This window comes from Thermobia domestica, chromosome 5, assembly GCF_964235325.1.
Source record: "Thermobia domestica chromosome 5, izTheDome1.hap1.1, whole genome shotgun sequence".
Lineage (NCBI taxonomy): Eukaryota > Metazoa > Arthropoda > Insecta > Zygentoma > Lepismatidae > Thermobia > Thermobia domestica.
This window is the reverse complement of record NC_137458.1, coordinates 883301-897715: the sequence shown is the minus strand read 5'-3', so window position 1 is coordinate 897715 and position 14415 is coordinate 883301. Positions and strand designations below refer to the sequence as shown.

Here is a 14415-nt window from a genome sequence, read left to right as displayed (position 1 = left end):
ATGACACTTGAATAAACTTGACATTAGTGCTAATTGCAAAATTTTGTTATTAGAAAGTGAATATTAGTGTAGAAGCGATTTATTCAGCAACTTGTGAATTTGCAAAAACAATCGCCAAGGAATATAAATTATACTATGAAAGTTAAGAATAATAACGAACGGAAGAAAGTAAATTACCAAACGAGAAAGACAATTTCTAAAACGTCCTACAACAAATAACTGAAGAATGATATTCATGTAGTTTCATTGCGTTCGGAGAACATTATGGCACAAAAGCATAATGAAAATACTAAATTTTGACAACTAAATATACTTTTTTTTTTTTAATAAAAATGCTCAATAGTCTCTTTTAATTAAGAAAACTATTTATTCATCAACTATTTTATAAATTTCGAAGATCTGAATTTATGAACAATTCGCTCAAACATTGAAGAAATTTTCGTGTTTTACAAATTTTGAAATTTTTGTAATTAATATAGCGCATGAGAAATTTAAGAGCAAAATGAGAATTTCTGCCTTTTGAGAAAGGATTTTATAAAGTTGCAGGTTGGCATCCCTGAACATGACTAAAATAAGTTCATCTTTTACTATTACTTATTCACGTAACGATTTTGAGTACCCATCCAATCATTGTTTTTTAGCCCATTGAAGAATTATTTTTCATTTCCTTTGAAATTAACTGGAATTTTTACTTTTTACTGATTTCTTCTTCCAGTCTAGTTAAATACCTGTCTTTTTTTTTTTTCAAAATTTATTTTCATTAGATACAAATTTAATATCACTTAATTTTCACGAAGGACGGGATACTTAAATTAGAAGCAAAAATCTATAAGAAAGATTCCAGTTTATTTCAAAGAAAACAAAGAAATAATTTCCCTAATCAATGAAAAGAAAAAGAAAGAAAAAGACGGTACAGGTACTGAAAAACTGTTAAATCAATTTTAATGTCAGGTGAGAAATATGCATCGTTAGTCTCATGGGGAACAGTTAATTCTGAAGAGTAACATTCAATTAGACGTGTACAACTTCTCTATTTTTCGATCTTCTGCTGAATTTCAACACATTTCTGCGGAACATTGAAAACTGTACAACATATAGGCTTATTCATTATAAGTGAGATTACTGCGTTGCTTCATACAAAAATTCTCTGAGGTGTTGCTAGCTCTTAATTTTTGTATGAATTAACAGCATTGGCCGGAGCACCTTCATCCCCACTCATTAATATTGTCATTGATGAGAATGAGCACTATCCTTAAAGTATTGCTATTATTTATATTTAGAGAAGTTATTATGCGATAAAATTTTACAGTAACTGAGCCGCCTCCCCCTCCCCAATATTTTCTTCGTGTCGGCGCTTATGATTGTAAGATTTCTGTAACTTTTGCAGGAAATGCCAAAGATCAAATGTCAGGAATAATTTAAATGTTCACTGCATCTACAAGATATTACAAATAAACAATAAATCAGGGGTTCCAGCTGTAGGTCTCCATGGTAAGTGTAAATCCTATATCACAACTGTTGTTCGAAATGCTAAGGTGATATCAAACTGTAATTGTATCTGTACGTCGAAGAGGTGGGGGAGGACTGATTTAGGATAATGAGGTTTATCTTGAAAGAACCTCCAAAAGAGATACAAGTGTGATCCTCATCCAGTAGATCCATTTTCATCCCCGAATATGGATTCGATTTTGTTTTTCCCTTTCTTTCGTAAAGAAAGGATCACTAGACGAAGTCACTCCAACCGAATGCGATGTCCTTTTTCCATTTCAAGGTGAAGTGTAATCTGAACTGCACGGTTGCTCGAAGGCATCGCATACAAGTAAAGCCAGAGAGCACTTTGGTTAGAACATAAACGTCCGAGGAAAGGGATTTGTTTAAAATTGTCACTATTAAGCTCACTCCTTGCCCACATGCAAGGTCACTCGACAATCTCACCTTGCTCCCTTACAATTTTATACAGCTTCTTTTTTTAAAATACAACAAATTAATAGGAATCAGCGTCCAAAATTATTCCCTACAAAAAATAATTACTGGTAGAGGCATTTTATAGTTCACTTAAAAATTAAATGAAGTAAACCAAAATTCACTATCATGTTGTCACATAGATAATTCAAAATCGATAGTATTTAAATAATAATTTCAGTGTTGCGCCCAAGCAACTTTATAATATTCAAACTACTTGAAAACACTACGATATTGAAGTCATATTTATTATTATTATTATTATAATTTCTGCGTTGCAAGTGTTGTATTACAAAATTTTGTGCATTTGTAAATAAATAAGGCACTCAACTATGATTCATTACGATGTTAGATAGTAAAGGGCTTTCCCGTAGCTAGTACATCTACTGTTTACACATCTTTTCCTAGCTAACATTGTAATGAACCATTTTCGAATTCAAATTTCAAATATCAACAGCATAAATTTATAAATATGCTGATATATTATTATAGTCTTGAGGAACTATCACATACACTTTTTTTAATGAACTAAATAGAATACATCAAACAATTAAAGTGACATAGAATAACAAGAATTTTAACAATGATCAAAAAAAAAAAAAAAAAAAAGTATCAAAAGATTGCGATCTTGACCAATAATTAGTTTTTGGATCAGGGGCCACAAAATTTTTGAACGGCCCCTAAATCGAGTTTTCACGGAATAAGTACATCTTACTGAAATAAGTGATAGTGTGCGTTTGGCTACACTGTATGTAGTTCTCCAGATATAAGGCCTACAAGAAAAATTTTGCCTGAAATATATTAGATCTTTTGATCCAAAAAATGGGGAGTTGTTTGGATTTTGAAAATTTGGTGTTCAGCCGACTAAACAATAAAATGATTTCTAAACATATAGAAAACCGACATAATGTAACGTGACTACTACAAACACGAAAAAATTTCTCACTGGCACAAGGCTAAACTCTTATGGTTCAGTTCGGTTTATTTCTACGTGTTATGGATTGTTCTCATCTGAGGAACACATTAAGAATGAATTGGAAATTATATTCGAATTAAATCAGAAAAATACGATATGATAGAGATACTCTGGATATATTAAAGAGGTAAGCATTTAACTTTCATATCTGAAAGTAAGGTCGAAGTTATGTCTATCAATCGTTAGATTTCTTTTCCATCCTGGACTAAACTGGCATATATTGTGAATAATATTGCTAAGAATATGTTTTATAAGTTAGCTACAAATCATCAATGAATTTTAAAAATATTTTACTGGTTTCAAAAAACTATTTTGTCAATGACTCAGGCCATGCTTGAGTTCACCAAACTAGTCAACGCGATGGCACTTATATTAGGAAAACAAATGGAACGAGAATAAAAGCTTCAAGATTCTGTAATCTCTAGATTCATCAAAACACAAAAGGAATTTTGAATCATGTAATAAAGGAAGTCGAAATTATCCGAAACTACTTCACAGCTTAAAAGGAACGTTTTTGAGTCATTCTATCCTAAAAGTACAAAGCAAAGCTACTCTTAAATCTGGATGAGGATAACCTAGACAAAGAATGGATTTTTGTCATTAATAGCTTTTTTCAAAAATATGTTTCATTGATATTAATTTTATCGAGTTGCAGACAAGAGTACTGTTCTATGCCTTTTGTTTATTATTATTATTATTATTTTCAGATACGTCATACAGGAGCAATAATTTTGATTGATTAGTATCTGACAACTATAAATACGGCATAAACGGCATAATCTCATTATAATTAGTTTATATCATGAAAGTTTCGATAAATATGTAAATAATTTGTAATGTTTTAGATCCAATTTTGAGGAAATACGTGTACACATTTCTAGACATTTCTTTAAGAATCAATGCCGTCTTGTAAAGTGCTCTTCATGAGAATACCTGCTGAACAGCTTAATGAGAACTACTTTTAACTTAGTTTTGTCCACTAAAGAAAGACATGTTTTGTGCTGTTATCAGGGTTCACTTTATCTACTTCCATTTTTTTGACTTTTGATCGACGAAGGGAGCTGCAGTTTCCCGAAATATCTCAAGAAATAGAAATTAAAGGTGGCCCAGCTTACATAAAAACCGATTTATTTATTAAAATATGTGCGAGGTGCACTCATTACATTTGTACAATTATGTTTACTGCTCCTTCCGAAACTATCTAGTTTCTTGTACTTGAGCTATGCTAATTAATGTTCTTTCAGTAGAAATTCTGAGCAATCAGTTAGATACAGTGAAATAGTAATAAATTCCACATATTAGGCTGTCTAAAAATTGATGAGTCTTTGGCAGTCAAAACTGAGAAAATATTTATTATGATTTGAAAATAGCATTATGATACCATGTATGTATAATTTTGTTCCATGATCTGCCCTTTTTCCAACATCATAATCTCGTCACTATGGAATTTCTGTGTTATCTGATTACAAAAAACTTTGTGATGTGATCTTCACTGATCTCTTTTGAAGCTAATTTAACGCTGAAGAAAATATGGTCTGAAGAAAATATGGTCCCATGTCCGAGCTATACAGTGGATGCATCAAAACATCCCAGCCAAGTTGTCTCAATTTCAGTAGGGCCATTAAAGACGTATCCGCTCTGGTATTGTCAGAGTGGTATACGACACTCTTTTGTTGCCCAGTTCCGGCCGTTTATTTTGAATCGCTAGGTGCATTCGCGCTAATTGTCGATGGGACAGATCCGAGCCAATCATTTTCCCCGACGGCAGTACTTCATGATACATAATACCCTTCTAATCTCACCAAGCGCACAGCGTAACTTCCTGGGCGTCCGTGTGAGCATTCCCACAGACTGTGAGGAGCCCGCTTCGACAACGAACTTTTTCGCACTGTTGTCGTAGGTTATCCACTTTTCATCAGTCGTGTTCAACCACTTCAGAAATAGCTTGAGTTCGTTATGTTTCAGTGGATGGAAATTCGATCTAGTTTTTCGTTCAGATCATGTGGAAGCCAAACGTCGAGCTTCCTTTTGTAGTCAACTCTCCCCAAATGGTTTAACATTTTTAGGTGATAGATGTTTAGCTCATGACTGTTTACATGCTAGTTTTGCTCGATTTTTGCGAGAATATTATTCACTTTTGCTGTCGCCCATTGCGAGGTATACTCATGTCCAAAATTACTGTCGCATGTCTATAAGTATGTTGTTATAGGAATATAATTTGATAACGAATTCGCCCATTATTTCCTATAATGTTAGTATTTGTATAATCGGCAAAGACATGCATATGGCAAATTTCATATCAAAAGAGCAGTAAATAATAACAATTAAACAAAAATAAAATTTTCTTGTCTATTTAGCAACATTTTATTTTACTCATTATAATTTTCATATTTATAATTCTTTTCCTATGAAATTTACCACAAATATACATTTCCCGATTATACACATACTATCAATATTAAAAGTACCCTGCAAAATCATTATCAAATTATATTCTTACAAAAAGACAGTTAATAATATGCGACAATAATTTTGGACATGATTGTACATCTTGGACAACGAAATTTCCAGAACGAAAGTGACTCAACCATGTTTTGGTTGTTGATTTTGATAACGTATCTTGCCCATAAACAGGACATTTTTCCCACGAGCCTCCGCGACATTTGCGTCTTTATTGAAATAAAAAATATATAATGTAACTCAGTTTTGCTGAACGTTCACTGATATTCATGACGCAGTACCTTACGTCTTCTTATAATAATTTCAATACTTTTAGCATATGAGGAATATATTTCCAAAACATGTTAAATCCAAAAATATCCTATTTTGAATTGAATATGGAAGAGTATACAATGGAACCTCTTGCGTTAAATTTTGAAATTATTTTTAGTCAAAACACATTATTTTTTGTGGTAAATTCTGTTTGAAATATCACTTGCGGTAGTGTTTCAATGTAAAAAGATATAGTTTTTTTGCCCTTTCTAAAGAACTCTATCAAATGGATTTAACATATTTTGAAAATACACTCTTCATATCTACTAGCTTTTATTGTAAGCTGACAAATGACGTTAAGCTTGACCTGCTGCGACTGGTGCACTAACGCCATTTCGTGCGAAGAAGGCTCGATATTTTTTAGACGGCCTGATAAAAGCAGTTTTATTTGTCAAAGTTACACATAAAAGACTATTCAGCTAACAACTAAAATTAGAAAATTAAACTAAATATTGTTTTCTTCTTTCTTTCCTCCTCCACCGTTAAACCTAAAAATAGTTCCCATGTTTTATTTAGTTGTTCCAAGTTCAAATGTTGTTTTCTCTCTCTCTCTCTCTCTCTCTCTGAGAAACCGAGACACTTTTACTTGCTGTTCTAAATCACTATCAGCTTTAGGTAATAAATTGTTGTGTTCTTAATACAATGTTAGACTTATCAAAACATTTGAAAAAACTCTTATATTAAGAACATAAATATTCTACATAAAAATTAACAGTGATTTAAAATGACAAAAAAGAGCTTGGTTAATAAGAGGGGAAAAAACTTGAAACTAGTCAATAAAGAGTGAAAAAAAATGTCGTTTGTCGATGAGAAGGAGGAACGAAAAAGTGTTGACTAACTTGGTTTTAATTATCCTCTCCAACCGCTAATTTTAGTTGCTAACTGGGAACGGTTGTATCCACAGTTTTTCACAAATACGCTGTATTCATTAATTTTTATCCTCTCTTCAACTACGTCCCACTTTCTTATAGTTCTAATGAAGAACCATCAATTGGTCCAAAGTACAACGAACTAAATATTTTTGAATGGAACGAAGAGTTCTATTTTATTGACGTGTAATTCGAATGCCTGTGGTCAAAAGATTTTTCAAAATTACATTTTATTTATACAATTGTTCCCAGGCAATCAGCCAGGTGAATTGTACGTCGTCCAACGTTTCGAGAACCAACAACATTATTCTCGTCTTCAGAGTGAAATATGAGAGGCCAAAAACGGAAGCCTCTTATTATATAGGTGCTGTCAGGGAGGGGGCTGACTTTGATTGGTCAATGGTAATGTCTAATCAGCGTCAGTCTATATCCAGAATTGTAATTGGCTGATTGACTTCATTTATATTCATCACGACACAAGGAAATCTTCAGTCCTTATTTCATACATTTTATTTATTTAATTGTTTATTTTCTAACAATATTTCAGAAGCCATTTTACACTGCAGGCAATTAACAAAGGAACCTGGATCGAATTCTGGAAGAAAATCGTTCAGGGCCTATATGTTAAGATGCCTTCTCAGTATTCGTTCAGTGGCAGTTTTGGATCTGACAAGAGAAAACTGCAAATACTCAGGACTGCAGGAAATTGAGATCTTTCGATTGCAAAGCGAGAATATTATCGTTCACGTACGCTCTTTCGGAATTTTAAATTTGCAAAATAAGAATCTTAAAACTATTTGGAAATGATATTCTGATACTGTTTAAAGTTTCTTAACAGAAATGTCTGTCATTGTTAAAAAATTATATTCTTCAACTCTGATTTCCGAGGAAACAACTGATTTAAACTCATTTTTATACAGCAGATCCTCTGTAGGTGCAAATTCAATAACACATAAATGGTGAAAAAGCAAATGACTGGATCGGGATTCGAACCCCAGCAGAGCATGCCAATGCGTTAACACTACGCTACGCAGTCCTCTTCCCAAAACACTCATACACTCTCTCATTCCTGAAGTGAGTGTTCTCCATTCAGACCACATGGTTTGTACCCCATCCTAGCTGCTGTACTTGGATAATCGAGTGTCCACATATTGAGAATACCTTTTGATAGTGCGGTTAGCGTACGCGCCTTGGGCGTGGGAGACACTGGTTCGATTTCCGGCGGGAGCTCTGTGGTTCGGAGTCCACGTTAATCAGTAGGTCCCGTCTCACAAAACCTCGCTACTGAAAGGGACGTTAAACTCAAAATCAACTCAACTCAACCTTTTGACGATTGTAATTTCATATGCTGGGCCGCGGTGGCTCAGTTGTAGAGCGTTCACCTCTGGTGCTTGGGGTCCTGGGTTCGATCCCAGCCCACGCCAAGTGAACTTTGTAGTGGACAAACACTGTGTGCGTGGGTTTTCTCGGGGTTCTCCCGTTTCTCCCACTTTCTTCATTCCACCATTTTTATTCATTATTCATGATCACCGTCCCCTTTAGCCTAACCGGCATAACCGTGGGACGTTAAACTCAAAGATTTCATTTCATTTTCAATTTCATAAGCTGTGGTACCGGTGCAAGCCATGTGGTGTGAGCGGAGAACGCCGACTTCAGGAGTGAGAGAATGGTGACTGATCTAGGAAGCGGACCGGGCGGCGTAGTGGTTAATGCATCGGCATGGAATTGGAGATCCCAAGTTCGATTAACGGTCCAGTCATTCACGTTTTCAGTCTTTGTGCGTTACTTTTTCACAGTTTATCTCGGTTGTCTTTTTCTTTTCGTATTTCACGAAATCAGACTAAACATGAGAATAAAAAGTAAGGAATTACAAAATATATTCGTATTATTAGCCTATTATTTAATCAACAAAACGTGATCTGAGAGTTAACTTGCCAATTTCTTTACACATGAACGCTGATCACTTCAACATAACAGACTTCCAGTTATCCATGTCATAATTAGCGTTCACTAACATTCGACTACAGAAATGTCATTTCTCTATATTTTCACCATTTTTATGTAAATTTAATTTCACTAACACAATTCGAATATAGCTTCTGTTCTTCTTCCAGACAAAACAAATTATAAGTCTATAAAGGATAAATATTGACAATTTAAATTAATATTATACTAACAACCCATGAGAAATAATTACATTTGTGAATCAGATGCTTTCCCACAACCTCTGTTAAGTTTTCATAATTTTCCTCGCTTTTTTTTTTTTTTTTTGAAAAAGAATTCCTATTTTTTCAAGTCTGCGATGCCAAGTTTTTTAACCTTCGTTTAAAGTTAACTTGCATCTTAGAACCAACAATTTATTCTTTTGTAGATTACTGAAAATAGATAAATGATTTTAGAAAAAGAATGAAATTTTTCAGTTTTACGTCCCACGCTTATGCCGGCTGGGCTTAAGGAGTTGGTGTTGATGAGACATGAGTGAAATGGTGGAATGAAGAAAGTAGGAGGAAAGGGGAGAACCTCGAGAAAATCCACGCACACGGTGTTTGCCTACCACAAAGTTTACCTGGCGCGAGCTGGGATCGAATCAAGGACCCAATGCACCAAAGGTGAACGCTCTACCACTGAGCCACGCTTCCAAATGATTTTAGAAGTAACTATCATGACTGGAAACACTTGAAAACTATCAGAAAAAATTCTAAAAACAGATAAAACAGTTTTACAAACTATTAAGTGTTGCCTACAATTTATAACTTTAAGCTGTAAACAGAGCTTAAAAAAGAATAAGAATCCAATTCCTAATATACCTTTCCAAAACAAGAAATTGTATATTGACAAATGTGACAAAAAGTTTGTTGGAAGGAAAACAAAAGGACGATAAGCTTAAGGGGTGGTCTAAATCAATTAAAAGTGTTGAGTTCGCGATTAAATATTTATCAACTGATAATTGTAAAATGGAAATTGATAGGAATATTATCCGAATTCTATGAAAAGTTTTCTTTCGTTTCTTTTCTTTAACAATCTCTAAATCCAATTCGAAAGCACGTAGCTTTAAAATCATAGATTTATTCAGCAGAGTTCAGCAAAAGCCGGAACGGAAACTTTTGGTATTAAACGATGAAAGAGGAGTTTCAGTAGCCAGCCACATCAGTTCGTCCTTTTAAAATGAGAAGCGAAACATACAACGACCAAATGTCTGACCGCTTGGGATCTAGATAATATAATTGCAATATAAGTATGTATAGGCTAATGGTAACTTAGCAACCAAAGATTGTGTGTTGAAACCTTGTAGCAAGTCTTATTAATTGAGATTATACGAAGCTTTTTTTCCTACAGTTCCATTACACACATTCCGGGATGGTATCTTTAATATTGAGTGAAGGCTAACTTCTATTCCTTGTTAATCATTTCACAGTAAATCGGCCTCAAAGAGTGTATTTAGATATTTGCTAAATAAATCAATACAAAATGTCAATAAATAGCAAAGTCTAACGAAAACTTTAACTACAGTAACTTGTCTTACAGCTTTAATTTTTTATCATTGCATTCACCAGATACATTAACTTTTTCAGGCAGGGTGGTAAGTAGTGGCGTACGTAAGGGGAGGTTCGGTGTTAAATTCCACTTCAACAAGATATGCATTTACTATATTAAGATTATATATATATATATATATAAAGAACAGAAATTATATGAACCTTCTCACCTCTTACCAAATTTCTGTTTACACTACAGGTGGTAACTTATCAATCACTTAAGTACTGTTTACAACAAATGTATGGTAAGTTATGCTTACCACCGTGCCTGGAAAAGTTAACGTTAAGCTAATGTATAGGTAATGATAAATTGCCGAAACTGTGACCTTAATTATTATTATTAATATTATTATTAACAAATAGTTAAGGGGTTTTGTCAGATGTTATTTATTCTTTGTTCTAGAGGTGCTGAAAGGTAGAATGAACTGCATACAATTAAAAAAATATATGAGTTTATTATTATCCCTAAGAGATATATAGATATACTCTTCAGGTTAGAAATGAATAAATTTCAATGATGAACTACTGACAGTATAATATTTACTAATTTAGAGACTATTCATATGAAAAGTTTCCAAAATTTTTGTTAAGGGTTTGATAATACAAGACAAAAAAAAAAAAAAAAAAAAAAATAAAAAAATAATAATAATAATAATAACAATAATAATAATAAAATAAAAAAAAAACTATCCTCAACTCTTCAGAATTCTAACATTAGTTAAAAATATCTTTGTTGCTTCTGTATGAGTCTGGAACCTTTTCAACTTAAAATCTTTGGCTAATATATTTATTCTTTTACCTGGCTGCGTGTTCTCCGGGATATGGACATTGTATTTTTCCTGGGAGAAGATTGGTGCGTTGTCGTTTTCATCCATCACCAGGATTGTGACGTTAGCAGTCGCCGATCGAGGCTCAGTCACACTCGAGTCCTTGGCCACCAGCGTCAAGTAATAAACATCTCGCTCTTCTCTGTCTAAAGGAACAGCCGTGGTCACCAATCCTGTGTTCACATCCACTTTGAATCTCTCCGACAGGGTTCCTAACAGAGAATACCTGAAACGGCATCAAAAATAGCTATTTAAATTTACATTTTATTAACTTCACACTGTATTTTCGATCGCTTTCTTCCATTTTCTGAACACTGACAGATTATCATTGTTTGCTTTGTACACATACTATCACTAACAGGCAGATCGGAATTATACTACTGGAATAGGCCATTTAAAAGATATATTAAGCAACTGAGATCTAATAATCGTAATAAAATCTGACGCTAAGACAAAAGTGATGTTTAATTAGTTTGAAAGAAAGTCAAGTACAAACGTTGAAAGTACAGAATTAGAAAAAGTGATATCCTATGTGTACCTTGGTGAGATTCATTAAAGAGTCTTGACTATTTCTTTTATAAATAACAATAATCAACACGATAATATTGGAAAGTAAGAGAACTTAATGAAATATAGGAACCGTCTAATTTTCGAGAGCCGTTGTGCTTTTATTTTCAGTCGCTCTAATCACGATAAACAATGAATATTTAAATACATACATCGTTTCTCGTGCTTCGAACGACTGAAGATAAAACAGGAGCGGCTTTCGAAAATATTTTCGCTAGGAATATAAATGTATGGCATTGTAAGGCTAGTCATATCATTTAGTTAGATTATTTAATACTTATTAAGTGCAAATGATCTTCTCTATAGGCAGAAATTTGAGTGCCAGGCAATTATTACATCAGAAACTGCACATTAAAATTGCTGGCTTAGAAGAAAATAAATAAATAAATAAATAAATAAATAAATAAATAAATAAATAATAATAATAATAATAATAATAATAATAATAATAATAATAATAATAATAATAATAATAATAAATAATAATAAAAAAACAGATGCTTTCCAAAACAATTTTCTGCCCTTCCACTTGCCTTTCCAAGGAATCAAACCTGGCGTCGTTACTAAGAACAAGTGAAATGTTTATGCATCTACAGCAGAAAATTTTCGATGTACGTTTTCTATATTTTGACTTATGGTTTGTAGACGTCGACATTTAAGAAATCACATAAGAAATCTGAAGAAGACATAAGGAAGGATGCATGGAGATTTATATATATGCTAGTAATTACCCGAGATGATAACACAAGAATTACATGGATTCGGAACATGACAAGAGTGATGGATATTATCGTGAAAATAAAAAGTACTCAAATGCTAATGGACAGGAGGTATCAAGATCGTGGATAAAAGGAATCCTAGATTGGATACAAAAAAGAAAAAAGAAAAAGAAAAGAAAGAAAGAAAGAGAGAGAGAAAAAAGAAATTTTCCAGTTTAAAGTCCCATGTTTATGCTCTTTACACTAAGGAAGATGATGATTATGGCAAGTGAATGATGCTTGAAGAATTGGCGGAATGAGAAAGTGGGAGGAAAGGGAGAACCCCGAGAAAACCCACGTACACCATGTTGTCCACCACAACTTTACTTGGGCGGGAATCGAATCAAGAACCTCACGCACCAGAAGTAAGCGTTCTACCACTGAACCACCGTGCCCCCTATTGACCGGATACGAAGATCATCCCCTAACAAGGTAGTGTAACGAAATAAAGAATCGCTGCAGAGTAATATTGCAAACAATTAGTCTCCGAGATCAAGGATTATGTAGAATAGTTAGAGATCTGTAAATTGAGTATGTTTGTTGTCAATGATGATAAAGATGACCAAAATCATACTTTTACTGCTACAATATTGGATCTGCTGCTTCTAAATTCACTTGTAATGATTAATTCAAGAGCACAAAGTAACGAACCAAAACATATAAGGAATTTATTGTGTGAGTATAGTTGCCGGTAACAGTGTTGCCAGTGCAAGAACCACATACTTCAGAAAACACTTTAAGAAATATAGTTTTGTCTTGTAGTGAAAAGCCATTTCCTGTATCTATAAAATTTAAAAGTTGGAATGAATGACTTCTTAGTCTTTGTACGACAACCAATTCTCTTGTCTCGTGATAGCTTTCGATACGTAACGAATACTTGTAATCCAATTGAAAGTATTTCTATTTCAAACAGGAACACGAAACAACCAGTTCTGTTAGGTTATATGGGCTCCATATCACATAAAACTTATCAATTGTACATAATGTTCATTGTAACTGTTACTTTTTTGTGTGTAGTTTGAAAGTGTACAGTGTAAAGCATGATGATCCTTCTACACTAAACATTTATAAAGTTTTATCAAAACATTTGTTCGTTATGTCTTGTGTCGTGTAACGGCTGCACCTGTTCTCCCAATCCAAACTTTCTCACCTTAACACGAGAGGAAGGAAGGGTTTTTGTATCTACATATTTTCTGCTTTTGCTAATCATGGTTGCCTTCTTTTCACACGCTTTGATCCCTGGCGAAAAAGCATGGAAGGCCCCACTCAATGCAGAAGACCAGTGCGAGTATTTTTACGACCTGACTCGACAACAAAAATTAGTAGGAATGTCAGGGATAATGTATAGCAGTGGCTCCGGCGCAGATATATTTTATCTGCCCATCGAGAAGCTGTCGAGAGAAATAGCATGAAGGCAGATGCGGGGAGGAGAGAGGGACCAGAATCAGGGCTATCTGCTGATGCACACAACAGAAAGAAAAAAAGTGTGTGGCCAATTTTCTACATTTACAAGCTAACTCGCGCTTCAAGCTATACAATACGAATACAACAAAAGAATTCGTGTTCAGGTACAGGTATGGATAGATGCCTCCAACGTTATTACACCCGAATAAAATGCACAAATACTATTATAGACATTTACATATCCAGTATTTCAGTTGCTTCTCTGTTATTTATGGCTTCTAAATACTGCAACAATACTGCACCATTTTCCCTTCCATTGTTCAAGGATCATTATTACAATTCTTTTTTTTTTTTACGAAAAAGAAAAAAAAAACTACAAGGAAAGACTTCACAGGATCTATTAATAGTTCAACATAATATTTGTCTGTATCATTGACGCAAATAATACTAAGTTATTTTAGGAAACATGTAATTACAATTGTGATTATGGGGATCGAAGCGGGGAACCTTAACTTAACCTCATATAGGTACAACGAAAAGTCAACTTTCAGCTAGTTCTATGACATTTTCTTTAACCATAAGTGCTTCTTAAATCGAATAAATAAATGTTCGTCTTCACCAATAAAGTAATATTGTATGCATAACTGAAACAGATACACAGGAAGCTCTTCGTTACCAGAGAGGGATTTAGAAGGTAAAAAACAGGGGAGGAGGCGTCCAGATCCCAGACTATGATATGTAAAG

At 33.7% G+C, this 14415-nt stretch overlaps 1 protein-coding gene across 1 annotated transcript in view; it reads right to left on the bottom strand.

Moving 5' to 3' along the window:
* Nucleotides 1-14415, bottom strand: part of ft (cadherin-related tumor suppressor fat) — a 537654-nt gene that overhangs the window by 22628 nt on the left and 500611 nt on the right. Inside the window, exon 8 of the mRNA XM_081758083.1 lies at nt 10915-11168. Coding sequence (XP_081614209.1) covers nt 10915-11168 — 254 coding nt within the window. The remainder of the gene's footprint in view (nt 1-10914; nt 11169-14415) is intronic.